Below are 27,798 nucleotides of genomic sequence, written 5' to 3'. Positions count from 1 at the left end.
CCATCCCTCACGTGGGTCATCATGTCCACACATTAGTATTGATTCTATCAGTCTGAACATGACTCCTAACAAGGCCGCTTTACTATCAGACCTGTGGAGACAGGTCATCTGTTAAAGATGCAATTACATGTTCTGAGTTTCAACTTAACTCCAGGTCAGTATTAGTTCATTAGGAGGAAGACATATGTAGACAAAGTAAAGAAGATACAGCAAATGCAAAAAGGAGACAAAGAGAAACAGAAGGAAAGAGAGAAAGAGAAACATGCTGAATAAAGAGGCAAAGAATAGAGCCAGAGACATAAGGAAACAGTGGGACTCACTTTTGTTATAGCAGGTGGTAAGCACAGCCTTATCTGCAGGACTGGCGCCAATGTGCCATATCTCCCCAGCTTGGTGCAGAAGGACATTCTTATTAATGATGTTATTCTCATCATCAAAGTCAATGATGTGGATCTGGAAATAACAGAGAGGCAGAGACAGTGAGGAAGAGATGTGTTGAGGATGAAGCCAGAGCTTAAAAACACTGTGTGCTCCTCCCTCCGCACACCAACCACAGTTCAAAGCTCCACTCATTCCTCAGATTCCTCTGGAAAAGAAGAAGGTTCCTCTTTGAATATGACAGTAAATGCAATTTCAAGGCAGACGTCGCTTTGGTTCTTTTTTCCCCCCCCTCAACTTGATACAGCTGAAAACTTTTCATCTCGATTTGGCCTTTAAAGTGACGATTAAGGCACTTTGAGAAGTCGCGTTCCATTCACGGGAGTTCTGCATATGACATGTTGGAGGAGTTGGAGCAAAAGGTACAAAAAAGAAAATCAATAAAAAGCTCATTCATTTTTTAAGACAATTAGCCCAACTCAAAGGGACTGAGGATGGGAGCATTATCCAAGAGTTTTTCTGTGAAAGGTTTTTAATTGTGCTATTTTTCCAAAGAGACATTTGTGTGAGCACAGATTTTGTTTAGCTGTGTGTCCTCTAATTTCCCATGTCTGTTATTGGTTTGCATACTGTAAGATTTACTTATCAGTTAAATACATGAATGAGAACAATATAGAAAACCAGTGTCAGTGGTGAATAGCTGTGTATTAAGTTAGAAGGTGACAGATGGTCAACCTCTTTCAGCATAAACACTGGAGGCAGAGGGAAATAGCTACACAATACAATAAAATACAAAACATCTTTACTATTACTACCGCAAAACTGACTATTAATCCCAAAGGCAATTTGGTTTACAGCAATTAAAAGATTACAAAACAAAACAAGATAAAGACATGCACTGACAAACACCACAAAAGGCCAAACAAATAATAATAAATATATATTTGAAACATGGGAAATTATAAAATGTGGGAGAACACAGACATAATGACAGATGTAAATGATTTTAATTGTGAGAATGCGTATGCACTAAAGAAAATTCAGTCGGGACAAAGGAGCACACACTTGATTTCTGAGCGAATTCAGATTTAGGAACTCAGAAACTTGCCTGATCAGTCATGCACTCATACCGTTGCCACTTTTCAACATTACAAGATTGCCCTCATTTTCTACTGTCCTCCTCATACGGGAAAAAAAGTCTTATCTACACTGTAGGCAGCCATGTTTAAAGTCTAGTTGGTGACGCTTCCCGGTGAACTCACTCTTATTGGCTATGGTGCTCACTCGGCCAATCACTGTTCCTTTCATACTTGTCTCCCCAATTTTGAAACATGTTTGATATTAACGCTTCAAAATCAGAGAGGCTCTGATTTAGTTGATGACATTAAGTCTGTAAACCCCTCATACTACAGGATTATCAACCTGAAAAATGAAACGACCCCGGGATCTTCGGAAGTCCTGAATTGGACTGGAAATCGGGCCGATAATCCCCTAGTGTGCAGTAGGCATAACGTGAACGTCTTGGAGAGAAAGTGACTGAGCGCATTCCCCAAAATGTTGGACAGCTTCTTTAGGATGCATTTTTAAATGGATTCCTCCTTTAACCCAGCCGATTTCTCATTCTGCTGACATGAGGGGAATGTCTGATGCAATTACGCGTCTGAGGTTTGCATCCTTTAAATATAATTTTGTTAAGCTGCGGGTACTTCTTACCAGGGTAGAAAGTATTTTGTTGCTGTTAAATTCCATAACAGGTGAACCAAGGCGAGCCAGTCGGAAATGACTGCTAAATCTGAATAAGTGATGTTAAACTGATGCTTGCATGGCACAGAAGAATACATGTGAAAGTTCAAATAGTATGACTCTGAGATGGAATTGTTCTCGTCAGGATTGAGGATGCAGAAGATGAAGGCCATAAAAACTGTAAACACTTACACCACTACATAATACTCAGCTATAAATCCTTTCTCAGCGGTGTAGCTCCTTGACCTGGCGTAATACTGAGGCCTTGGCTGCACTTTAATAACACAATCAACAGCTGTGCACACTGCAGCACTCACAAGTTGAATAAACAAGCTCAACTTTTATCCATAAGAAGTTAATGGAAACTCCTCCATGATCTCTTTTCATTAGATGGAAATCTATTCTATGAGGGCCCTCCACTGAAAGCAGTTCAGGGCCCACCGCTGCCGTAAAAAAGTGAGGGCCTCAAGGTTTGATCAGACAATATATGGCAGTTTCTCCCATAAGAGAGACACTTACTGCACCTCGGGGGACTGTTAATGGGGTCGCACTGGACAATAACTCCTGCTAGGCATTTCCACTCCCCTTGCCAGTACTACTTTTACAGGCAGAACAAGAGGATGAAAGGAGGGGGCGTACGGAGCAGGAGGAGGAGGAAGAGAAGAGCATCGGAGCAGCCGCATCCTTCAGCCTTTTCAAAGTCAGCTAGGCGGCTATTAACCTTGGGTTAGACTGCATCGAGCAAAAAATTATTACGCAAAGTTATAATTTTATGGTGGAGAGGGAGCGGTACAAATAAATTCAGGCCGGCGGGACAGGGTAATTGGAAGGCCTAGTAATAGGGTCCCCCCAAATGAACTCAGGTGTGAGGGGAGAGAGAAGTTCTAACCCTCCTCCTCCCTCAGGTGATTTATCCGCCATTCTTCCCTGCCCGGGGAGTGACTCATAGCCTTCAGCCACTTGGGCATCCGGCCCAGTGCTGTTAATTATGTGCCGCTAGTGGGAGGAATTGAGGTATAGAGGAGCGGAGGGGGAGTCTGGGAAGAAGGGGGTAAGAGAAAGGATAAAGACGAGCTGGCTTGTGGCCCCCACTTCAGACGCGTCTCCGCTAAAGCTCTTGAGCCGCACAGATGACAGCGAGCAGGGCGAAGGAGAGGCGAGCGGGTGAGAGGTGCCAAGCTCAGGCGCTTTATCTCGTTAGCAGCCTTAAATGCCATGCCGACGCTCCCCCCGATCTGTCATTCCAGCTATTGGTCTCTGAGGGATTTGAGAGGTGCTCGGCGAGTTAAGAGAGGCATTTCCAACCTGCATTATGCTTAATGGGAGGTGGAGAGGCCAGCGGGCTTATGGTACAGCAGAAGCTATCAGGGCTGAAATGCCAATCGAAAACACATTTTTCATATGGCGAGTTCAAACTCGGAAGAACTGAGCCTACCAATGTTTGCCAGCAAAGCTACACAGAGTGGAAGAGAGAATGAGCTTCATGAATAAAAGGCACCGCACTGACTGAACCCAGGAGTCTAATGGAGGCTGATCTGAAAGAACAGAACAGAGGATGAATAATGATCCCATTTAGGATTTAAAGCTTTGGATGCCCTTTGACGTTGATATTAGAAAACAAAGCAGAGGTCAATAAAGACATTGCCTTTTGTATTTTAACTACTTGGATTAACACATATTTTAAACCAATCCGAATAGTACAAATGGTTATGTACAGTTTTGGACTCCATGTTTTTTTTCTCGTGAACACTAATGGTGCTGCACTCGGTTTTAGACAAAACATCTTTAACTTAAGTATTTTCATGACATTTGAAAAAAAAAAAAATATCTAGACTTAGAGCTATTCTAGATTTAAAAAATAACAGGTTAAGGATGTGATAAAGTCAAGAAAACATTAACAAATAACCTCTTGTATCACACTCGGTTTTAAAATTCAAATCCGAGTCAAAGAGGATTCTTAAGTTTTTGGAGGAGAGCATGATATGGGTCAACATGAAGCCAAGATTCTCCTGTTATCTCTACTACATTAACTATGCTATTATAACATGTGTTTATACTGCGATCCATTTTCTCTATTTTAAACTACAATTTGTTCAATTAAGGTGTGTGAGATTAGAGGTCAACAGTGGATAGCAGCTAACAGACTACTAGTAAAGGCATTGACCTGCTGCCAATTTAAAATAAACATCTTTCCAGGCGGCAGCTGCAGCCGTAGTGACAACTGCTCACTGTCCTTTATGCAGGGGTCAGACTACACAATATCAGCCCGATTACAGCCTGACCCAGAAGACGTAGGGCATCAGGTGAGTTCGGAAATTATTAACGGGCATTGGGCGCCATGGATGACAACCAACGCCACATCTAGGATGCCGCATCTCTTTTTTTTTTTTTCACCTTCCACAACAGGTTTTGCACCTCTGTGAAGTTGACCAATCGGAGCACGGCTGACAAATGTAAACTTGGCGAAGCAAAAGGGGAATGATGCCGTTAGTGTCACAAGGTGGAACTGTGAAACAGAGGAAAAGATTTTGGGCTTTTCAAAGCACAAAGCACCCATATTTTACACACCACTTCATACGCCATGTTTGTTTACAGTCTTGTCCCCTGAAGTCAGTTGCAAGTGCTTCCTTTCTGGTGAAGTCACACAGGTCGTTAAAGATAGGAAACAGAGATTGGATGGGGAGCAACATGAAGTCTGTCATGTCTCTGGGCCATGAATTTTTGACTATAATCACTTTATCTGACATGGCCACCATCTTGACAGACAAAAAGTAGTCAAGCCAACAAGCATTTTGTCTGAAACATACTGAGGCTCAATGCAGAGCTGTAGCAGGCAGTGTCTTTTTATACGATCTATATCAGCCGTTTTATTTATTGGTTTATTTGACAGGAACAATGCAGAAAAACAATGTAACGGGTAGCAGGAACCCTAACCCTGACTTAATTTCCTTTAGTAGATATTGGCCAGAAGTTAAAGAGTCAAATTAAAAACAGGAATCAGTATCAGAATCAATTTGAGGAGACAAAAAGCTGGATTTGCCTTCTTTGAAGCGACAACCGACGATTTCTCGCATTATTAACTTTCATCTGACACAAAATCGCAGTCTGTAGTTGCCTAAAAGCAACGAGTCCACTGAATTAATGAGCAATTATCACTTTTCTTACTATTTAAATCCAATAATAATACCAGGATGAGTTTAACAGGACTATGAAGAATTCACCTCTTTGGTTTTCTTGTGTTTCAGCTCTGTGCTCACACCAGAGTGGAGGAAAGTGTTAGGAGGAGTATGTTAAGATAGTGACAGTGCATAACAATTACACAGACCAACTGGGATGCATTGTCGCCCGTCGCAACAAGCACAGTATTAGACTGTCTACACAAACCTTGGATTGAACTACGTCTGTATTCAGTCCCAGTTTTCACACTGAAGTCTGCCAGAAAATTGGCTGGTTTTTTTTTTATCAAGGCACAAATCTTTCTCTTTCTCTCTTTCTCCCACACACACGAACACACACACACACACACTTTCATCCCTCTCTTCCTCTTGCTCTCAGAGAGCTAATTATTTCTCCCCCCATTTAGAGCCAACTGTTTCTGTCATCTGTCTCTGTAATGACCTCTGCATGCATGTATGCATGCGTGCACACACTCTCACTCTTTCTCTTTCACACACACACACACAGAGAGAGAGACACACAAAGCACAGAAGCCTCACTACAGACCTTTGTTGAGAAGCCACACATGTAAAATACATCACGGATGCACGTGCAACAGATCTGTCAATTAATTAGTATGACAATGGCTTCAGTGCAGTTATTGATGCATGTGTATACGCTGAAACCTATAGTTAATTTATTAATCAACACATTATTAATCAACAACCACTTTGATTACTTATTAGCATTTGTTGCTGAATTAACTTGTTGATTAATCAATTACTCTACAGTCAGAAAAGTAAACTGCAATTACAATACTTTGATCATTAATTCATAATTTGAGTAATTTTTTAAGCAAGAATCTCGACATTAAGACTGAAACGATGAGTGAACTGATCTATCATCATAATTCTCTTCAGTTTAATTATATATCTTTGGTTGGTTGGACAAAACAAGTCAACTGTGGATGCTTGTACTTCGGGAAATTGTCATGGCATTCTGCACCTTAGTCATCTGCACATTTTGTAGACTCAACAATTACTTAATTTTGTACTGCAACTATTAACTATTTTCATTGTTTACATTTTTTGATTTACCATTTAGCTGACAAAACTAAAACTGTAATATTATATTTAATGTCTTTATTAATTATATTCCTCTTCTCAGCTTCTGAATGTATGTTGTTATTTTCATGTGATTGTGACTGAAATACTATATCCTTGTTCCAACTACTCATCTGCCCATGTGCCATATCCCACAGAGCTCTGGGAAATTTTGACATTTTCAAGTTAATGTTTTTCATAAAATGAAACAGCAATTGATACAATCGACCCAAGCTCCCAACTTTTCAAAATAAAAGCTCTGTAATTCAGCATGATATAAAGCATTACAGCAACAAGACAAAGGTTGTGCTTTTATTTTGTAGAACAAATTACTAAAGAGGAAGTGACTATAAATGGTGCACGAGTTCACAAATGTCTGTGTCAGTCTGTTGAAATGAAAACAATCAAGTTATCAAAATGATCTAGTGGACGGATCTTATTAGCAGGCTGCCAGTTGCTGACTGCTGCTGCAGTTTATCCAATGACATTGAACGAGATTCAAATTTGTCCGCTGAGTAAAGGGCACTGCCCCGCCCCCACTGACCCCAGTACGCTGGTCGCCTGTTTATTCCATTTTTATCAATATTGAACATTTTGCTTATCCAAATTACACTATCGTCTGCTCACATAAGATGAATGGTTCGCAAGATATGCGTTCCACATACATACAGACAGACAGAGGTTTATGGAATTAGTAGATAGTTTAGTAGGTAGTAAAAGCTTGTTTATTTGTGGTAGGTCAAATCTTTTTCACTCTTCCTTAGGGATGATCTTCTTTACGATTTTTTTTTTTGGCTGGCTCTTTCAACTTAACATTGGACAAGAGGAAAATCTTGGCTTCATGTTGACATGCTCTCTACAAAAAAATGAGAGATTCATCTTTGACTCCGATTTGAATTTTAAACGGAGTGTGAAGTGAGGTTATTTGGTCATGCTTTTAACATTTAACAGATATTTCAAAAACCAAATCATGTCTGTGTGCCTGTGATCTGGAGGAAGCTATTCATGACTCTGTCACATCCTTTCCCAGAAAGGAAATTGCTCTAATTTCATTTTATACCACTGTATAAAAAAAAGGAATGTATCACCTGCAGTTGTTTCAAAATGCAGCTTTTATATAAAAATAATAATAATAATAATAATAACCCCCATTTTGGCCAATGCTTTGAATTTGGGAGTTTATGATGTTGAAAACATTGGCTTAGAGCAAAGTGCAAAACTGAAAGTCAAATGTGGAAAACTATGAAATGTAGCTTGTTTTTGTCAAACTTATGTTTCAGAAATCTTAACCTCTTATTTACAAGTATACACTTATACACTCTCTGATCATAAGAAAAACTTCAACTTATAGTAGTTATTAACAATCAATCAATCAAATTATATTTGTATAGCCCACAATCACAGGTCACAATTTGTCTGATAGGGCTTAACAAGGAGCAACATCATCTGCCCTTAACCCACAATGAACAGGGACAAAACAAGACATTTGAGGAGGCTTCTTAGGGATCCCTTAAATACAGATAAAACCATAGGGTTAGGGTTACCATATTCTGACATTTCATGGACCAATCAACTGATGGATTCATCAAGAAAACAATCTATAATGAAAATAATCAGCACTTGAACCCAGCAGATGCAGCGTAATGCAATGCAGCAGGTAGCAGGATGGTTGCACAACACTTATTATCAAGAGACAAATATCAAACAGCTGCACAGGCACACAAACTACCACTATGACATAAATGAGTAACAACACTGGGTCCCCTGCCTCCTGTTGGGAAACGTCTCTTCCATCGGGCTTTACGTGGAATATAAAACCTGCCATCAAGTGTTTTCCTCACCTGGTTGTCAAACTTCAGAGACTGGGTGCCCACGAGGAAACGGATGGCGTCAGTCTCGGCTGTCTGGGCAGTCAGAGCTCGTGCCTGAAAGGTAAATACACAAGTACATGACTGTACATCCACACAAACAACCTGTTAATAACTACTGCGATGAGGTAACATTAAGTAAAACATTCCTATATGCAGACAACAAAGTAAACGGTGTGGGTGCAACAGGGTGACACGGAGGAGAATAGCTAAGAACGTCTAATTTGAGGGATATAATATAATATAATAGAGCTGAGCTAACGTTAGCTGTCAGTGTAGCATCAACATGTACCTGAAACTCGAGACCGTAGATGACAGGAGCGTCGTCCTCCATGTTGTGTCCGTAAGGAAAAAGAAGCACTTCCTTATTCTTTTAAAAGCCTCGTCTCACGGGGGGGACATGAAACAAATATCACAAGAAATTGTGCTGCGGACAGAACACAACACACCACAGGAGCTGCACTTCCGCGATTTGAAAAGAGGAGAAGCGCAACCGTGCGGGTAAAGTACGTAGCGGCACTCATGCGACGTTGCATACAGCGCTTAATAGTGCGTAGAGGGCGTTAAGAATACCAAACACCGCCGCGGCGTGAAGTTTGTCAGCTGCGAGCCACCGTACATGTAGATTTCCCGTGGAGCCTCTCTCGCTGTCAGTCAGCTGTACGGTAAGAGAACCCCGTTGTTGTGTTGTATTCTGCATCTGTCATTGTGTAGCGCTGTGGTTAGCATAGCAGCATGTTCCGCTGCTTTTAAAGCGCGGCTAGCTCTCATTGACGCGTGTATGACACAGCTGCTAAGTTAGGTTAGGTTAGGTTAGCTTAGCAACCGGCTAACGTAGCAATAGCCGGATAGCTAACAACAACCAGACAACAACCTCTGCTTTGCGGATTAACTGCTCGTGGTTGATGAAACCGGAAGCTTGAAAGTAACCGAAGTGAACCGACTCTGCTTCTGAGCCTGCAGCCCGGTGCTGACGATAAGGGTTTGTCAGTATTTAGCATACAATTACAGGAAGTGGCCAAGGCAGGGTTGTGCAAGAATATTGAATAGTCACTGTTGAAATTAAAAGGTAAATAACCTGTGTTTATATTGTCAGTGTCAGTATAAGATGGAAAGTGGGGACGCTCCTAATCAGCGGCCAGTCACCTTGGACATCACCGTGGAGGATGTCAAAACGGACGCTCCAGTCAGCCCGGAGCCAACGTCCATCCAGACCCCCTCCAGAGACAACGTCCTGCCCCAGGAGGACAGCATCGACCTGGGTGGTGGAGAGTTTGCCACTCCCCAGGAGGTCAGCATTGCCACGCCGTCAGAGAGCCTGATGGACAAGCTCAACGAGCAGATGATGGAGAGCGTCATGATTTCTGATTCGCCCATCAACAGTGAGGAGAATGATGTGGCTCCCATCGACTCTTTTCTGGATGGAGAGGAGGAGGAGGAGGAGGAGGAGGAGGAGGAAAGGGAGAATGCAGGAGAGATCTCAGGAGACAAGGAGGAACTAAGTGAAACTGGACCGAATATAACTACTCTTCAAGTTTCAGTGGAGGAACAGGAGGGAGGGGCTTCTGCGGAGGAAGTAGAAGAGGACACAAAAGAGCAGACAGACTCACAAGAGGATGTTGTGGCTTTTGTTTCATCTCAGGTTGACACACAGGATCCACAGATTGACCTTCAAAGTGAGGATCCAGCACCACTGGAAGCCAGAGGGATGAGCCCAAAACACGAGCCTCTTCCAGTGTGCACCATATTCAGCCACGGCACCCAGCCCAAGTCTCTGGTGCCTGATGGCTTCCAGCCCACCCTCATCAAGTCCCCCAGCTTTAGCATGGGGAGTGGTGGGGGAGGTGATGATGCTGTGACCCCCAGCAAGTTAACAGCCCCTCTTGTATGCCAGCCCAGCCCCAGCCTCAGTAAGTTCTTCACCGACAATGGACAGACCAATCCAGCTTCGGACTTCTTTGATTCATTTACTGCTCCCTCCGACTTCATCTCTGTTTCCAATCCCAATGCAGAGATCCCTCCGGGCGCCAGCCCTGCACCCATAGCCCCGACACCTGAGCGCCAGCTTTCTTCCACCTCCTCATCCATCTCCTCTGCTGGAGGGCCCTTGGACTCTGATACTCCCACCCTTATCACAGTGTTTGGCCCTGTCCCTACAGAATCAACCACTAAGTCCCAACCTCCTACACCCCAAATAGTCCCAGCTCCAACTGCTCCAACTGCCTCAGCCCCAGCCACTCAACCACAGCCCTTCAACCAGCTCCAAGCTGTATTCTCAGGCAATGATGACCCGTTTGCGACAGCGCTGAGCCTGAGTGAGGTGGATAGGCGCCATGATGGCTGGCTGCCATCTGAAGAGACCAGGAAGGTGTTGATCTCTGTGGCCACCCAGCAGTTCAGCCCAGCCTACGTGGAGACAAGCAAACTTACCATGCCAGGACTCAAGTTTGACAACCTGCAGGTAGGACAAGCACATAGGCAGTAAAATACTACAACTGATGTGTTAAGAAAGGGAGAAAGTTGTCCCTTTACAGAGCCACTCCACTAATTTAACACTTTGGAGCAGTGGCGGCTGGTGATAACATTTAATTGAATGTATCTCATTATTATACATAATTGTTATCTTCATTGAAAAAGCTAATTTTATTTACAATCACTGTCAAAATTAGATCTGAAACAGAAATTATTATCAATACTATCATTAAGTTTCGGGATGCGACACTTTCAAATGCGGGAGGCAGGACATACCGTATACATTCTGCTGCGGAAAGTCCACTGTTATTGTTTACAGCTAAAGAGTATAGAGGGACATTGTCAAAGTAACAGGTCCCACACCCCCAACCAATCAGAAGCTGCCACGTCATCAAGCCCAGCACCGAGGTGGTCCATAAAGTCCCGCCCCTCGACCAATGAGAAGCAGGCACGTCACGTTTACATTTACATAAAAACCTATGTAATGTACAAGAGGATAGAAGACATGCATCTCCATAACCAACAATTAATATCTCTATTGTCCTCATTTCTGGGTTTTTAGATGTGCCCCACAGAGACTTGTCGATAAGTGTGAAGGCTAGAAAAATGAAAAATAACAGAGAAATCGAGTGATGAAAGATGCAATGCAGCTTAAGCTCTCTGTCCATCTCAAGCATGCTAACTTGAATAGTAAATGACTTATGTTTAAATCAGGTAAGCGCTTACGTAAAGATGTCTGGCCCTCACTGTCGTAGTACTCATGAAGGCCACTCCGGATTAACGTATCATAATGCGGTGTAAACGTGATGCAGCAAGTAGAGGGTACAGCCATCCTGAAGCACATTCATAAACACAGCAAGTTCCGATCAAAGTCAGTAAACCTCAGATTACAGATGAGGACATTTACAGTACAAAATTACCAAAGTTTAAATGTATTTGTTTCATTTTCTCATCTATAATTTGTGGAAACCCATACAGGCTGATTTACTCACAAAAAATGTGTCAAAATTCAGGACTGTTCTATCTGTTGTCGCCACCACAAAAATTTCATTTGTGCAGGAGTGGAAATTTCTGTACAAAAGAAAAGTCAATAAGTACTGTGTTTTCTTTGTTATTCAATTAATTCAATTGTCAATCAACAAGACATTTGATGAAACCCCAGGAGACTTTGAAAGGCTGCAGCTAACTTGTTTTAAAAGACTTGATAACCAATTAAGTATTAAAAAGTTATACATGTGGGAGACTCGCAAGAGACAGGTAAAAAAAAAAGAAGAGTGGTCATTCATATGCAGACATCAGAATCTTTTTAATCTCTAAAATGAGTCAAGATCCAACAAACCGCTTGCTACATTTCCCATAATGCAACTTTCATGATAGCACAGGTGGTCGAGACGTCTCACACTAAAACACAAAACGCAGACTCTTGTATTGGTGTTGTTGCTTTTGCAGTTGTGTTAGTTAGTTAGTTAGTTAGTTAGTTAGTTAGTTGATCTCGAGGGAAATTTAGGCAGCCAGTAGGTCACAAACAGTCAAACACAAGAGCATAAATATCTGGAGCAACTGACTCAGACATTTGCGTTCTCACAGAGTGATTTTTATCCATCAGCCTTTCACCTGCTCCCGCACTATTTATTAGTGAGAAGACAGTTACCTGTAAATACACATGCACATGGCCTTCCACGCTCCTTCCACGCTCCTTCAATGCTCCTTCCACGCTCCTCCTTATCATGTTATTTTCTCATAAACATCCTCGGAGCTTGAGAGCAACATTTATCCGTAATAACCGCCCTGATGAAGCAACAATTTTACTTATTTATTCGGTTTAATCTTATGGTGTGTGTGTGTGTCCACCTCCCAGCTTTGATTGTGTTCATTATCCCCCCAGAATGTGTTTGAATGCCTGCTTGAATAAATGAATAAGAATAAGTGATTTTCCGTCATCTTGCTGTTTTTGCCCACTAACCGTCTGTTTTCAACAAACAAATTAAATCCACTCTAAAGCTGGATTAAAGATGGCACTTTCTCCAGTCTGTTTTGTTCCTTTCCTCTTAGGGGTGGTTACTGTTTTACAATAATAGTGATAATAATATAATGTTAATAATAAAAACAAACTTTATTTATTGAGCGCTTTTCCTAGGAATGTTACATAGTGCTTTCAAAAACAGAAATATTAACCAGACAAGGCAATGCGAATAAAAGAATATAAATAAAATCCTCTGTCAAGCAAAAGCTCTCTTTAAAGGGGTTTTTAAAAGGAGAGATTTAAAAGAAGAGACTTGTGTCTGGGAGATTTTAGGCAGAGAGTTTCACTAAGTGAGACCAGGGAGTAACAGGCAGAGCTCCATCCATGGATGTCAGTGGTCGAGAGGGCACACACCAGGTCAGTAAATCAGAGAGGCACTTAAAGGCCTAGGCCGTTTAAGGTCTTTAAAAGTGAGCAATAAAAATTTAAAATCAATTTGAAATCTAACGGGGAGTGTAGATCTCGGCGTAGTGAGGCAAGAGCAGGGGTGATGTGATCAAGCCTCTCAGCCAGCAATGAATTGAGCAGGAGAGTTTAAAGTGTGATGCGTTACCCTTTAAATTCCTAGAAACCTGCATGATATTATTTGATAGGCTGTCAAGATTAGGGCATGGAGTTTAGGGAAAGAACTCAGGGACGACCAGACCACAATCCACTCCGCAGAGTAACTCCAAATAACATGTCATCATCGGATATTTCTATATCACACAGTTAGTACACATGTAAACGCCAGCATGGCAACACTCTCCAGGCTCTTCATGTGTTCTGCTCTGTCATTTTGCATTATATTGAACGTGAGTGTGTTTTTGATGCAGGGTGACGCTGTGAAAGACCTAATGCTTCGTTTCCTGGGAGAACAGGCGGCCATGAAGCGTCAAGTTCTCAACTCCAACTCCGTGGAGCAGTCGTTCACAGGCCTCAAACAGCTCATCGTAAGTCACTCACTGTACTTTTTTGTGCATGTGTCACCCGGAGATGTTCTGTTCTGAGGATCAGTCTTCAGTGTGAAATGAAACCTGATATATAATAAGGGATAAAAAGAAGACCGTGTCTTTTTAATATCATAGTATTTTCCTTAATTCAACTCATTTCCTTTTCCAAGGAGGTTATGTTTTCACCCTTGTCTGCTTGTTTGTCGGAAGGATGTGGTATGGGTCAGGAACAAACTGGTGCTGATCCGGATCAATGCAATATATGGCATTTTCCAACATTTTCTGCAATTTTTCAAAGAATAATTAATGGATCTTGATGAAAAAACATCAGACATGTTTTGTGACTGATATTTATGTGTGTGAAATTTGTTGCACATCCAAAAAGAAAATCCAGATCTATTGAATGAAGTGAGCTTTCATAAGGAGACTGTTTGCATTCAACCATTCTAGTTCATATGTTATTTTTGGAATTGTGAGGTTTGCACACAGTTGAAACAAACTGCTAGTTTGGCAGTTTGTTCTTTTTCTATGGTTTACATGCTCACTTGTGCTGGAGTTGGACCTGTCATTTTAAACCTTGTAGTTATTCTCAACGTTCATAGTTTCATGACAATTGAAATTTCTCTATCTCTCAATAATGACTATGCGATATGGTTGGAAGATCCAGGTCAAGCAACTCAGTCAGGCCTTTTGAGGAGATTGTTTTCTCAACAGCTTCTTAGCTTGTTCAGCTCAAATTGTATATTAATAGAAGATTTCTGACCAGAGACAATTTTGCGCAATTACCTCAAAAAGATTGAGATGAAAACCTGCAATAGTGTTTACTCACCACGACTTTAACAACGGTTCACATTTCCCACCAAACATTAATGTATCACATTGTATATCTCCCTGGGCTCAGAAAGTGCACTGGACTGTAGTGTACTTGAGCAGAGCCCATGAAAAATAAACAATTTTATATAAAGAGGTAATGATGAAAGTATGATGACTATTTTTTTAAATATATATATATTTGAAGCATTACCAAAAACTCAGATCAAGTACAACCTTCAGTCAATTACAACAAAAGCTGTCGGTGTCGAGACAGATTTTAAACCCACAGTAAATTTAATGAGTGGTTACATTTGGACCATTTTTAAGTCTTAATAACTCAGCAGGTGCTTTGATGATCTTCTGGAGGTAAATGACCGAACCATATGTAGGTCACTACAGCTTAACATCCTGTGGTGTCTGCAGCTCGTCTGACCTTTCCAACAGTTGGTGACTTAACTGAAACTGCTGGGTGGTTCAGCTTTATAGCGGACTGAAAGAGGTGAATCGTTCCTCTCCTCGACTTATATTTCTTCTCCTACCAAGCTCCAAGCTCCATCCATCTCTCCAACCCTCGTGCCTTCCCTCCATCATAATTTCTGACCCACAAATGACCCTGAGAGACGGTTGTTATTTAAAACATATGCACAGCAGCAGCAGCAGACAGCGTGATGGAGTGAGGGGTAGAGGAGAGGAGGAGGAGGTGGGGTGGAGTGGAGAGGTGGAGATCCACTCGGCTCACAAGTTCTTTTCTCCTGCTGTGCCCATGTATTATGCATGGGATTGGTGTGCATATTTCAAGGGCCTTCTGGACTCTGTGTACACACATACATACTCACACACACACAAGATGGTACTTTAAGCTTGCATTCAACTGCACTATATGGTGTGTGTGTGTGTGTGTGTGTGTGTGTGTGTGTGTGTGTGTGTGTGTGTGTGTGTGTGTGTGTGTGTGTGTGTGTGTGTGTGTGTGTGTGTGTGTGTGTGTGTGTGTGTGTGTGTGTGTGTGTGTGTGTGTGTGTGTGTGTGTAAGAGGATCACACACTGTCTGCCAATTGGTGTGGGTGGTTCCCTGGAGGAAGAGGAGAGAGAGAGGAGAAAGACTGTGAGCCAGAAAGGTAACACGGGCCTACAGGAGAGATGTCATGGAATGACAAGCAAAAAAGAAATGGAAAGCAAATGTTGTGTGAGAGGAGGACTTCACCTGACCCTGAAGCACACACACAGGCACACTTTGGGCTGTGCCCGGCCTCCACGTGCGATAGGAGCTACTATTGATTAGATTTTGGCTTCTTGATTATTTTAACTAGTTTAATTTGAACATTGGCAACTTATGAATCAAAAAATGAAAAAATAAGCCTCATTTCAGAAATATCAAAGCAACACTGCTATTTTTCAATTTAAAATAACAGCTTGAAGATTACTTTGATGGTACACTGACTTGCAATATGTAACGTTGGTGAGCAGATTCGATCTCCTGTGAGAGTTGCAGTTTAAATTGTCAGAATCAGGCCCAGCAAGTTCAAGAATATTGCCGAACTGTTGATCTACAGATGTAGAAGTCATTAAAAAACATCTTTTATCTCCGTGATAAAAGATGAAGAATTCTAAACAATGTTTAGTGTATTTGTTCCAGCGGCAGCTCTTCTGTTTCAGGAAGCCGGGGATCATGGGTAATATCCACCGTTCGGTTGTGTTTCAGTTCAGTGAGTGGGACTATGCAGTCAGAGCCCCAATTTGTTTTTGCTCAACATGAAAACCACTTAATCACTTGGACACAGAGCCCAACAGAATTACTCACCACACATGGCGGCAGAGGGCGCTGTTGCTGAGTAAAAGTTACAAAGTGTTGCTTTAAAACAGTTCAATTCAATTTAGTTTAGATATAGATTACAAGTTAGAGATTTATCTAGTAAATTATCCAGGGATTGAGTTTGGAATGACTTGTAAAAAAACCTATAACATCCCTCTTTTTCTCCTCCAGTTTAGTTGTTCAGTGTGGTTTGAATACCTCATACCCAGGTCCATTTTATTGTTACTTTTTTACAGAGGAGAAAAAACATTGCCTTTGCTCTCCGATAAACAACATAACTTCAGGTACGGCTTCTAAATGACCTGAAAGGATCTTACATAAAAACTGCCTGGTAATGAGAAATATCTTGACAGATGAAAAACAAGCATTTGCTGCCTACATTTAGGATTTTTTGTTTTTATCAGTCAGGTTTTGTTTTTTGTAGTTTACCTGTGCTTCCTCTCACCTTTTCTCTTTCCTTGTCTCTCAGATCTTGTCTCATATCGCTCTTCTCCTCCCAAAGCTGAGTGCGGATTGATGCTGTTGATGTTTTCTTTTTCTTCTTTGTCTGTGAAGGAAGTAAACACAGGGTCAGTCAGTAATCTTATGCAAATGTTACCAGCCTGTAGCGGTCTAAATTATATTATATAGGGGTACCTCATTTTAAGATGCTTTTCAACTCTTTACACAAGCTGAATTTAGAGGCATTTCAATTCGTCAGATCATGTCTGGGGATGAAAGGTACCGTGCTACAATCAGTTCCCTATAGTAAAACTCTCTTGTTACTTGTATCACACTCTGGTGGATTCGGCTGCCTGCCTGGTTTGTTGATATAATCAAAGAATCAGTGTGTTGAGTAAAGATTATGTAGTAACGACAGGATCAGCAGCCGGTGATCAGTTTTCTTACCATTGTAAAATATCTCTGTAGCACCACAGTACAGTTATTTATAAGACTTATATTCGATACAACTTTGATCATTTACCTATAGTGGATACGCTGGTGAATGAGTGACATAGTATTTCTCTTCCACTTGTCCCACAAAAAAACAAATTGTCTTGGATAAGAAGACGAGCCTTAATGTCGAGCCTTCAGCGCAAGTGTGTGTATGTGAGCTGTCATGCCTGTGTGTGATTGTTTTCACATGTCAGGGTTATCATGTACATGTGTGTTTACACTCTTAAAACATGTTTCTTGTTTTTCCACATTTGATGTCAGCTCTGATTATCCGTTGTATGGCCTTTTTCAAGGATGACACCAGCAGTCACTTCAGAACTTCATTCTGCTGTGTGACATCCTGTTTGTTGTGTGTGTGTGTGTGTGTTGCGGAGCTCTGCTATGAGCTGGCAGAATGAGTCATGCTGCAGAGCCAGAGTGTGACTGCACCCACTGCCACTGCATACTCCCCATTTTTATACATATACAGAAGCATATATGTACACTAATGCAATGAATGACAATGTATAATCAATACAACTTGAAGAGGCTGCATTTCTTCCCCCTCTCTCTCTTTTATCTCTTTGTATGTGTCTCCCCTCATCTGGTAAATGTGGACACCACTAGGACTCTGTAGGAGAGCTGCCATTACACACACAGACACACTCAGTGCTTCTCTCTGATGAATCTTCGTGTAGAGTGAGAGTGCTACATAATGTAGCACTGTAACACACTGCTGAGAAGGATCTTTAGAAATATTCTCAATACATCTTTGGAAAAATAGTGGGACCACCACGCTGCGCTCTCTGCTTTCATGTCATTCTCAGGTTCTGAATAAGAATCATCATATTTAAAGCAATTGAAGGTTATTTTCGTTATGAATGATTTTAAGTCCACTGCACATTTAAGAAACTGTATCAAGAGAATGTTTACAATGTTTCCTTGATAAATGATTACTCAATGTCATAATTGTTGTTGATAAGAAATTATTTCGGTCAGTTTATCAATTGATGGATAGATGGTTTCAGAAGTAACAAATAAAGGAGTTTATCGTATTCAGAAGTGAGAGGAAATTACTGCATTTGCAAAACTACTGTACTCATTGGAATTTATAACGGCAGTTACTGTGGTTTGCAGCGTGTTACTTTGCCGCCCTTCCTTAAGTACTTTGCAGAGACACATTGGAATAAACCGTTTGATGCAATTCAATTAAATGTTTTCATACAGACATTTTATCTTGATTTTCATCAGGTTTCCCACAAGGCTTTGTCAGTTAGGTAAACACAATAAGGCCACATTTTTATCAACCAGTTTAGTTGGACTCAGAGGACTGATTTACAGCTGTTAGACTCCGTTAAATTATTCAGTAACTGTCTCTAATTGAGTCATTATTCATCCTCATTGAAGGAACGATCCAGATTTCTTAAAAGTTCTTAGAAAGAGGTGCCATGCACACAGAGCATACCGACGAGGACGTCTACTTGGGAAGACGACACGATTCGAGGTGATAAGGGCTGAGGTTAATGTGCTGTAAACAAAAACACTGTGCTTTCCGCTGCAGAATTTACACGTCACGTCCTGCCTTCTGCATGCTCTCCACCACCCCTCACCTGAATATTACGGCTATTTTCCTGTTAATTTGAATGCATTGACCCGGACAATCTCCTGCTGCATTCTTCACATGTGAAAGGAAAGAATTATAGATTTCTTTCTTTTGAATGTTTTCTAGTTGGCTCTCTCTGTTTTATACCTTTTGAATTGCAGTGATTTTAAATATTATATTATGAAAGTAGTACTGTCTGATTGTCTGACTGCGTGTTGCACCATTGGACTGTGATGTTGTTCTGCTATTCTGTCCTAGATCATACTTTGGTGAGTACAATGGTATCATAAACTATAAAAATAAGTGGAACCAAAGCAGGATCTTAATATCTTTACAATAAAATCAAAACCATTCCTTTTAGAAAAGGTTGTTTATTGAGGTTTGGCTGTTCTATGAACCGAGTTTATTTAGATATATCTGCCTCCCATCTCCCTCTGCCTTTGTCTTCCCTATGACCTCTGTCTCCTCTCCTGCCCTCGATGTGGTGTGGTCAGCAGTGGGCTAATCTCTGGCTCAGCACCACCCTGGGTTGGCCTCATCTGTCTCTCTCATTAGCAATCACCCCCCGAATCCTCCCTGTCTCCTCCTACCCGTCCTTCCCTCCTTCTCCTTCATCTCTGTCTTCAACTCTCTCTCTCTGCTCCCTCTGTACTTCCCACCGGAGACTCTGTCTTTCCTCCCACAGCATGATGCTGTCTGGGCCTGGGGCCAACATATATGTGTGTGTCTTGGTGTGTGTGTGTGTGTTTGAGAGAGAGAGAGCAAGAGAGAGATGTGAGTGTGAGAGAGAGACCCACCTTGGCTGGGTCAGACAGACACACCCCCATAATCACTGCAACAACCCAGCTGCTGCATTGCACTTTGATATCATTGCTGTAACCTTTACTCGTCATTATCATAACCTTTTTACATAGCTGTCATTTCTTCCACCAGTTACACTTGCAGGCTGAGCTGTGGGTAATGCCCCATCAGCGTTTGTAGTGCTGAAGGGCATGTTTAAACCTTAGTGGTGCTTGTTCTCACCTGGCTCTGTTTACATTGGCTGCAGCTATAAGATCAGAGTCAGACCGATTTTATCAGTGTAGATGGAGTTAAGTCTTTTGGTTGAGCCATCAGAATAATTCTAGCTTGTCACAACTTGGGAGGTTTTTTATTTTGGTTTTTACTATCATTTGTATTTGCACCATTCAAAAATGTTACTCAACTGTGCCAAGTTCTAGTTATCGAGAGCAACATTGGCATCAAAATGTGCCTGAGGGTTTTCCATTTCATTTTGCTTAAAGGGCATACGCATATTAACAATATGGCACTTATGGACCTGACAAACAATATGCCACTTGCAGTTCATGTCTGGTAAACAACGCTAACATAGGACAGTTTTTATTCACATGTCATGGCACTGGCATTTTTGTTAAAAACCATAAATGTAAACTTTCTGGTCACACTAAAGGAAAAGTCAGGATCACAAAAGTAAGTGCACTTCATAATTTGAACAGCATGAATGTCTGCTGTATTTCATGATGGACCAAAGTGTACCAACCCACTGATATAGGCACTTAGACAGTTGATGATGCAAGTGGACGAGTGGGGATGTTGTCCCCTTTTAACCAAAATGACGAAAAATGTCATTCCCCTTGATAACCCGTCAAATCTGTCATTTGACAGATTTGACGGGTTATCCCCTCATGAGAGAGAGTGACCAATCCCCCCCTGGTAAATATTAACAAATCCACTGCTGGGTATCAATATCGAGGCCCATGCCTCAAGTGTTTTTCACTAGCAGTGCGATAAACGGGAGCTGCTTCTAGAGGAAGTTAAAGCTACGGCCAATGGTTAAGTTATACAAACTCTGCTCCTCGTTCAGGTTATGAGCAAAACTTGGATCATTTGGCTGATTTTATTTATTTTTTGTCTTAATACAACCTCTTGACTTCAATCAAAGTGCGTCTCAAATGGTCATAAAATATTTTAACTCCTTCCCCCCCACCTCTCTGATGTCTGAATTGAGTACTGCATCTAAACATTTTGTTTCACTGCCAAAACGGGGTGATAAGTTATGCATGTTCTGAAATTTCCTCTCAATCTTTTTTCACTTTCACTTTTCATTTTTTTACAAAAGAATTGCCCTTGTCTCCATTTCCATCCTTTCCATATCACCTCATGGGGAAGTTTTAACACTTCTACATTCAGATGTGTTCAGACAACTCATCTTCACTGTCTCACAGTTCACGTTTCATTGTATTTCCAGATCTCAGCAATGCCTTTTTTAAGTACAATGTTGCTGGCCAATCAGTGTCTTTCCAAAATCTGTCAGCCTCAACTTGAGCTCTTGTGGTACTGGGAAAACTTACTGTGTGTGCGCTGTACTTTGTGATTCATTGATTGTGATTCAGGCCTGAAACGGAACTTATCTTGAATGCTGTCTTAAGCTGCCATCTCAGAGGAAAGGGAAATGGGACATGCTGTTATTGTTGACAACCAAACCATCAAAAGCTATCCAGTTGCCCACTAGTCAATCAGTGGTTGATATTACCCAGTGGAGCATCACTTAGAACTTGGAAGCTGAGTTGAACCATCTTAGGGAGTGTTATGTGGAGTTCTCTTATAAGCCAAGAGCTACAATGGTGTTTTCACATAATATATTATGCTGGTTTGTATCTCAACGTCTCTCAGTGATACTGTTTGAAGAGTCCAGCGATTGCCTGTGGGAGACGAAATGGCTGCTTTGCTAAGTTCATATCAGTACAGTAGGCAGGCAGATAGTCCTAAAGCTTGAGGGCGACATTCTGTCCTCTGGTGTTTGTAGACGAACTGCAGAGGCATCAAAGTAAGGTTCTTCACCGACTGGTGCGCACTTTTTGCATATTACTAATATTTTTCCCACATCCTCTTTGTAATTCAAAATGTCAGGTCTTAATTGAAGTAGCACTGGAGATCCCTGTATTAACTAAAGCTGGTGTGTGCAAGCCTTTTTAAGTCTGAATCGCCTGGAGGCTTCGGGTCTTGAGAGAGAACAAGTGGGCGTTCGTTTGTTCATCAAGCTTTGTTGTGCAGGTTTTTCTTTTTTCAAACTCACCAAAGGATAGGTGCACTGAACTTGCGATCTTCCACACAATTAAAAAGCCTCACCCCTTTTAAAAGTATGACAAGACTAATTATGTGTTTGTGTGTGTGTGTGTGTGTGTGTGTGTGTGTGTGTGTGTGTGTGTGTGTGTGTGTGTGTGTGTGTGTGTGTGTGTGTGTGTGTGTGTGTGTGTGTGTGTGTGTGTGTGTGTGTGTGTGTGTGTGTGAGAGAGAGATAATGGATTTTCTTTTTTGAACATGTTCCATGCACACATTTGTGTGAGTGTGTAGGAGTGTGTGTGTGTGTGTGTGAAGCAGTGTAGTACTATTGAAGTAAAGCCTTTTAATTACAATCAATGAAGTTGTGTTCTTTAGTGATGAATGTACTTAAGGCATGTCCTCTCTTTACATTTCATCTGTTTATGGGTGAATATTCCTGATGAGTGATATTAGCTTTTCATTTGAGTACTAAGCTTAAAGGGATAGTTCACCCAAAAATGAAAATTCACTCATTATTTACTTACCACTATGCCGATGGAGGGGTAGGTGAAGTGTTTGATTCCACAAAACAGGGGTAAACAGCGTTGCAGCCAAACCCAATACAATTGAAGTAAATGGTGTCTTCAAAGTAAAAAACATAAAATGCCTCCATACTGCTCCTGTGGTGTTACCCAATATTCATCGTCATAGTGGTGAGTAGAAAATGAGTGAATTTTTTTTGGGTGAACTATCACTTTAACAACTCTTTTTAGCTCTGGTGTGACACTGAGTGAGGACATATAAGATTTCTTCCGCATTATTTATCTTCTTCCTTTTGTCTTTTGTCAAGAAATAAAGTTGAGTCTACTACCCACCAAATACAAACAAATGAAAATGGCTCTTCCCCACTCCTGCACTATAGAGATGCCTACACAATTCCAACACACACTTCTTTCACTAAGCCTCCGTACTCAATTCCTCATTTAATTTCACTGGCAATAAATCATCACAGTAATTCCCCCTCATTTGATTTGGGGAGATCTGATTATGCCTTATTGCAGAGTCACTTAGCTGAGCTTAATTATTAATCACCATCGGCCTATTGTTTTTCTATTTTTTTGTTCTCCTACCACTTGCATTCTGTGTTAATTGAAATCATTCAAACCTGGGAATAACAATGCAGTGTGGATGCATGATGGGATTCATGGCAAGCTTTCAAAAAGCACTTTGCAAATTTTTAAACGTGGAATAAGTTCTATCTATATCTATAATATAGATTGGATGGATTGGCATGCAATGTTATGCATAACTGTGGGGCTCAGAGGATGAATTGTTTCACTTTTCTGATCCTCTGATTTTATCCCTTGCACCAGCAGCATGTCAGATTTTTCACTTAGACAATGAAATAACTCTACAGAGATGGATTGGCACCTACTGGTCAGGGATGATGTGGGACAATCTGGTCTGGTGTCCTAACATTTACTGTTTATTAACATATACTATTAATTGAAGTCTCAAAATGATTTTTAAAAGCCTCTCTGTGGTTTCCTGGAAATTACCAATAAACAGTGAGGTTGATAAAGTACAAACATAGCCATGAAACTAAGAAGTCACAAAAACGTAACCTTGACAAAAGAGAGTCTCCTACTCAAGCCACTTAGACCCTCTGCTGTCTATTCATTTCATTGATCATTTATTACTGCAGACATCTAGTTTGGTTTGGACTGATTTGATTCAAGACCTGGTGAGAGATAACATCTCTATAGAGCCATGCATAGCAGCAATGCTGCATTGTTACATAAAGGCTGAGCTGAAGTTCACTTCTCCAGCCTTGTGGGGGTTCACTTTGGCTCCTCGTGGTGCCTCTCTGCAGCTCCCTTGGCTCTCAGCTCTCTTCCCCTCATCTCCTTCTCTCTGCTCTGCTACCCACTGCTCCTTTTTTCTCCTTCCAACTCTTTTGGCCCAGAGCTCCTACTTTTTTGTTCTTCCTACCACTATGACCAACTTTGACTTCTGCGCTCTTTCACTACATGTGGGCTAGATTTTTTTTTTTTCAACCATATGCTGCTTATCCTCTGTTGAATCTCCTTATCCATCTGTGTGTGTGTGTGTGTCTGAGTGTGAGAGAATGTGCCTGCTGTACTTCATGGCTGTTCTCATTTCCTTCTCACCCTGTATCCCAGTCTCACATAGACACTTAGAAACAGATACTTGCACACCTATCTTCCTGTGCCCTGTGGCAGTGCAGCGGTCTACTGTAGAGTACTGTAGGACATGTGTGTGTGTGTGTGTGTGTGTGTGTGAGTGACTGCAGCTGCTTTTGGCCATCCAGGCTGCCTCCTCGTTTTCAGCTTCATTTCCCCCCGTAATGAAGATTCAGAGGCAGCGCAGCTACTGGCACCGGGCAGGGGAGGAGAGCAGAGGAGGGGGGAAGAGTAGGAAGCAGCAATAGAGGAGGAAGCAATGACAGCAGGAAGAGAAGAGAGGCAGAACAGAGAGATGGAGGGAAAGAGGGGAGGAAGCATTGTGATGGAGGGAGAGGAAAGTATGGGAGAACCCTGAGGAGGAGAGAAAAGGAAAGGGAAGGAGGCAGGATGACTGGAAGAGAGGACAGCAACAACATAGAGAGAGATGGGTGATGAGTTTTGTGTTACAACTATGCAAAGTATCCCTCTCTCTCCCTCCTCCTCTCTCTCCTAATTACCTCCCTGGCTGTGATGAATGGCACTGCACTTCAGACCCAATCGGCAAACCGACCTTGTCATGTGTGTTGATGGGGTGGGGTGACTCTACACCCCTCTCCCACCTCTGCCCCCCTCTTACCTAGTGTACCACCTCCTGTGGAAGCAGATGCTGCTAATATCTGTGTGTGTGTGTGGAGGGGGGAGGTGTTCTGTTACAGGCGACCTTTGGGGACACATTTTAAACTAAAGAGCAGTCAATTGGGGACCACTTGTGCAATTTCAGACAAAAGCTGTGAAACCAATTGTGAAAAGGCAGATTTTCTTTGTCAGTTTTAAATGTTGGGGTTAAAGAAAGAGAGGTCATGGTCGGGTTGTTGTGAAAAATATCTTGATGACTCTCCTCACCTTAGGGTTAGGATAAGTCTCAAAGAAATTAATGAAATGTTAAGAGTTCTGTAATAGTCTCTGTGTAATGTGCCAAAAATGTACCCCTGACAGTGTGTGTGTGTGTGTGTTTGTGTGTCTTTGGGATACACAAACATATCAACATTGACCACAACATACTGATCGTCTTTTTTTGTCATTGAACACTAATATCTGGAGCTGACGCTGTCACATGAGGTGATTAGTAAGATGATAGGACGTCCCCCTAAACTTTCCTGAATAATAACCTCAGTAACAGAGCTGAACTCCTCAAAAGATGCTTGCTTTTGATTTAAATTTTTTTTCAAAAAATCTTAATTTCGTCTGTCTGTCAAAATTCCTTCTCTGTTGTCATTGCTACCACATGAGAGATGTGTGGTGTCCTGTTAGCTCACCTGGTAGAGCTTGTTCTACTAACAAGGCAGCAGCCCATATTCAAATCCATCCTGGACCGATTGCTGCATGTTGCCCCTCTTTAACCCCTTTCCTATCATTCTCTCCTGTCTTTATCAAAAGCAAAAATGCTGGTTATAATAATGATAAAGTCAGAAAGATATTGGGTTAAATATCTCCAGGTTATTGCAAATATATAATGAATTTGAGAGATTTGTCCCTCAATCCTCTCTGTAGATACGAAATTGTAATCAACAATTTATTGCTGAGATCAGGGAACATTGCATAACACTTCTGAATGGGCTAGACACATTAGCAAAACATGAAACAATTACTAAATTTGTTATAAATATTATATAATTTTAAATCATTTATAAAGCTGGAACAATAAATATTCCTTGGCTACATGTGAGGATTTCTCTGCTCTTCTTCACTTCATATCATAGTAAAGTAAATATCTCTGCGTTTCGGACTCTTGAACACATTGGACACCAAGCAATGCTTTGATTAATTCACTGTTTTCATTCCTGATTGAAAAACCATGAAAATAAGATCCAGGTTTTTAAAAAAAAGAATTCAATGAGAAACACAGCAAGTGGTTTGATAAGTGCACTTGAAACAAGGTCCTTGATACTAAATGTATACATTGTTCGTGATGTATCCTTTTGTGTGTTTGTAAATACGACATTGATGTATTTTAGACCTATTTCGTCTTGCATGTTTCCATCAGTCAGTCATGGTGTGTGTTTCAGATTTATTGTTTGTCTTCTCCCCTGCAGACTAGTAAGAACTGGCGGGCTGCGGTAGATCTGACGGGCCGGCTGCTGACAGCTCATGGTCAGGGATACGGGAAGGCCGGCCAGCCAACCTCCCACACCACCGACTCACTGCAGGTGAGATGACAGTTGCTTTCTCTTCATCCTTCCATTGTTCTGTGTTTCCAGCAGTCTACCTGTTGTTGGCCCTGGCTGAAATTTCACATTTCGCGTCTTTGGTGATCCGATCACAAATAGACAGCTTTCAGAACAGATGCGAATACACCCAAGACACATTGAGATCCAATCACTTAAACCACATTCAAAGGTGGACTTGGCCCCATATGGCCACATCACTTTTTCTTTTAACAATGAGTACGTGAATATGTCCGGGCCATGATGAAAGATCATCTACTTAACTGATGTCCCCTGGCCTATGTTACAACTACATAATTAATGTATATTAAAATACAGGATGTGCATATTTATTTAGTTAGTTTAGTTAGTTTACTTGTGGACGTCCACCACAATATCAATATTGACAACGACATGTTGATAATGAAATTTGTTACTATGTAAAATTAGTCAAATTACGTGGTAGGGCTGTGGAGAAAACATTGATTTGCTCAGTTCCATGTTTTCTTTCTCTCTTTTCCCATGCACACACACACTTGATATTCAGGTTTCTGCTTCACTGGGGCAAGTTGTTGCCATAGAGTTCTTTTGTGATTTATCATAATCAGAACTTTCTGCTGCTGACCCTCTCCACATTGATGGTCAACTGTATGTGGTCATCGTGCTTTTTTTTTTTAAGGGTCGATGATAAATGCCTTTATTTTCCTTTATTTCTATGACAAAGTTGTTTCACCACACTGCCAGTAGGTCCATCTCATTTCTGTAAGCTATTTTATCATTATTGCTGATAAGGGCCACCACTGTTGTGTCGTTAGAAACCTTAATGATGCACTTGTTGCTGGATGAAGCAGTGCAGTCATACTTCAGCAGCTGAGTGTTCAGAGTGGGCTGAGTACACAGCTCTGGGGAGTGTCGATGCTCAGTGTGGCCGCTAAGGAGGTGTAGCTGCCAATTAGATTTTTCTGTGGACCACCAGTGAGGAAGTCCTGGACCTAGGTTCAGAGGGAGGTGTTGAGGCCCAATTGGATTAACTTCATAAAATGTTATAGGGACAGGGCTGGGTGGAGGGCAGATATTTGCTCATCCTCAGTGGAGTAGTTGGAGTGGTAAGCAAACTGGAGGAGGTCAAGTGAAATTGAGAGACTGCCGGGCCAGCCTCTCGAAGCACTTCATATGTGAGTGCCACAGGGTGATAAACATTCAGGCAATACATGGAAGACTTCTTAGGGACTGGGATGATGGTGGTGGATGACTGGAAGCATGGGGGGGATGACTGCTTGGGCCGCAAGATGTTGAAGATGTCTGTGAGGACATTTGCCAGCTGTCCAGCCAGTTCATAATTGAATGAACCATTCTATTTGTTTCCGCTTATTTGTGAGGGTTGAGCCTGGAAAGTGTCCTCCTCACATTGTCTGTAGTCACATGCAGAGCTTGGTCATCATCCCCTGCTCATTGATCAACCTGTAAAAACCCATTTAGAAGTAATTAATTACTGTACATCTCAGAGGGAGGCTTCAATAGCCAAAGTCTGTAGTAGGGCTTTTCAATGT

At 41.5% G+C, this 27,798-nt stretch overlaps 2 protein-coding genes across 2 annotated transcripts in view; one reads left to right on the top strand and one right to left on the bottom strand.

Annotated features, from left to right (window-relative positions):
• The window catches only part of eipr1 (EARP complex and GARP complex interacting protein 1), a 55,348-nt gene extending 46,609 nt beyond the window's left edge, over nucleotides 1–8,739 (bottom strand). Inside the window, exons 1-3 of the mRNA XM_035167157.1 lie at nucleotides 8,541–8,739; nucleotides 8,222–8,305; nucleotides 321–453 (exon numbers count right to left, since the gene is read on the bottom strand). Coding sequence (XP_035023048.1) covers nucleotides 321–453; nucleotides 8,222–8,305; nucleotides 8,541–8,582 — 259 coding nt within the window. The 5' untranslated portion in view covers nucleotides 8,583–8,739. The remainder of the gene's footprint in view (nucleotides 1–320; nucleotides 454–8,221; nucleotides 8,306–8,540) is intronic.
• Nucleotides 8,740–8,759: 20 nt separating this feature from the next.
• Nucleotides 8,760–27,798, top strand: part of trappc12 (trafficking protein particle complex subunit 12) — a 33,491-nt gene continuing 14,452 nt past the window's right edge. The window contains exons 1-4 of the mRNA XM_047341820.1: nucleotides 8,760–8,913; nucleotides 9,345–10,709; nucleotides 13,559–13,675; nucleotides 26,138–26,251. Of these exons, the coding sequence (XP_047197776.1) occupies nucleotides 9,357–10,709; nucleotides 13,559–13,675; nucleotides 26,138–26,251 (1,584 nt within the window). The 5' untranslated portion in view covers nucleotides 8,760–8,913; nucleotides 9,345–9,356. The remainder of the gene's footprint in view (nucleotides 8,914–9,344; nucleotides 10,710–13,558; nucleotides 13,676–26,137; nucleotides 26,252–27,798) is intronic.

This window comes from Hippoglossus stenolepis, chromosome 10 (assembly GCF_022539355.2).
Source record: "Hippoglossus stenolepis isolate QCI-W04-F060 chromosome 10, HSTE1.2, whole genome shotgun sequence".
Lineage (NCBI taxonomy): Eukaryota > Metazoa > Chordata > Actinopteri > Pleuronectiformes > Pleuronectidae > Hippoglossus > Hippoglossus stenolepis.
Note: the sequence above shows the minus strand (reverse complement) of the source record. Positions and strands in the feature narration are given on the sequence as shown.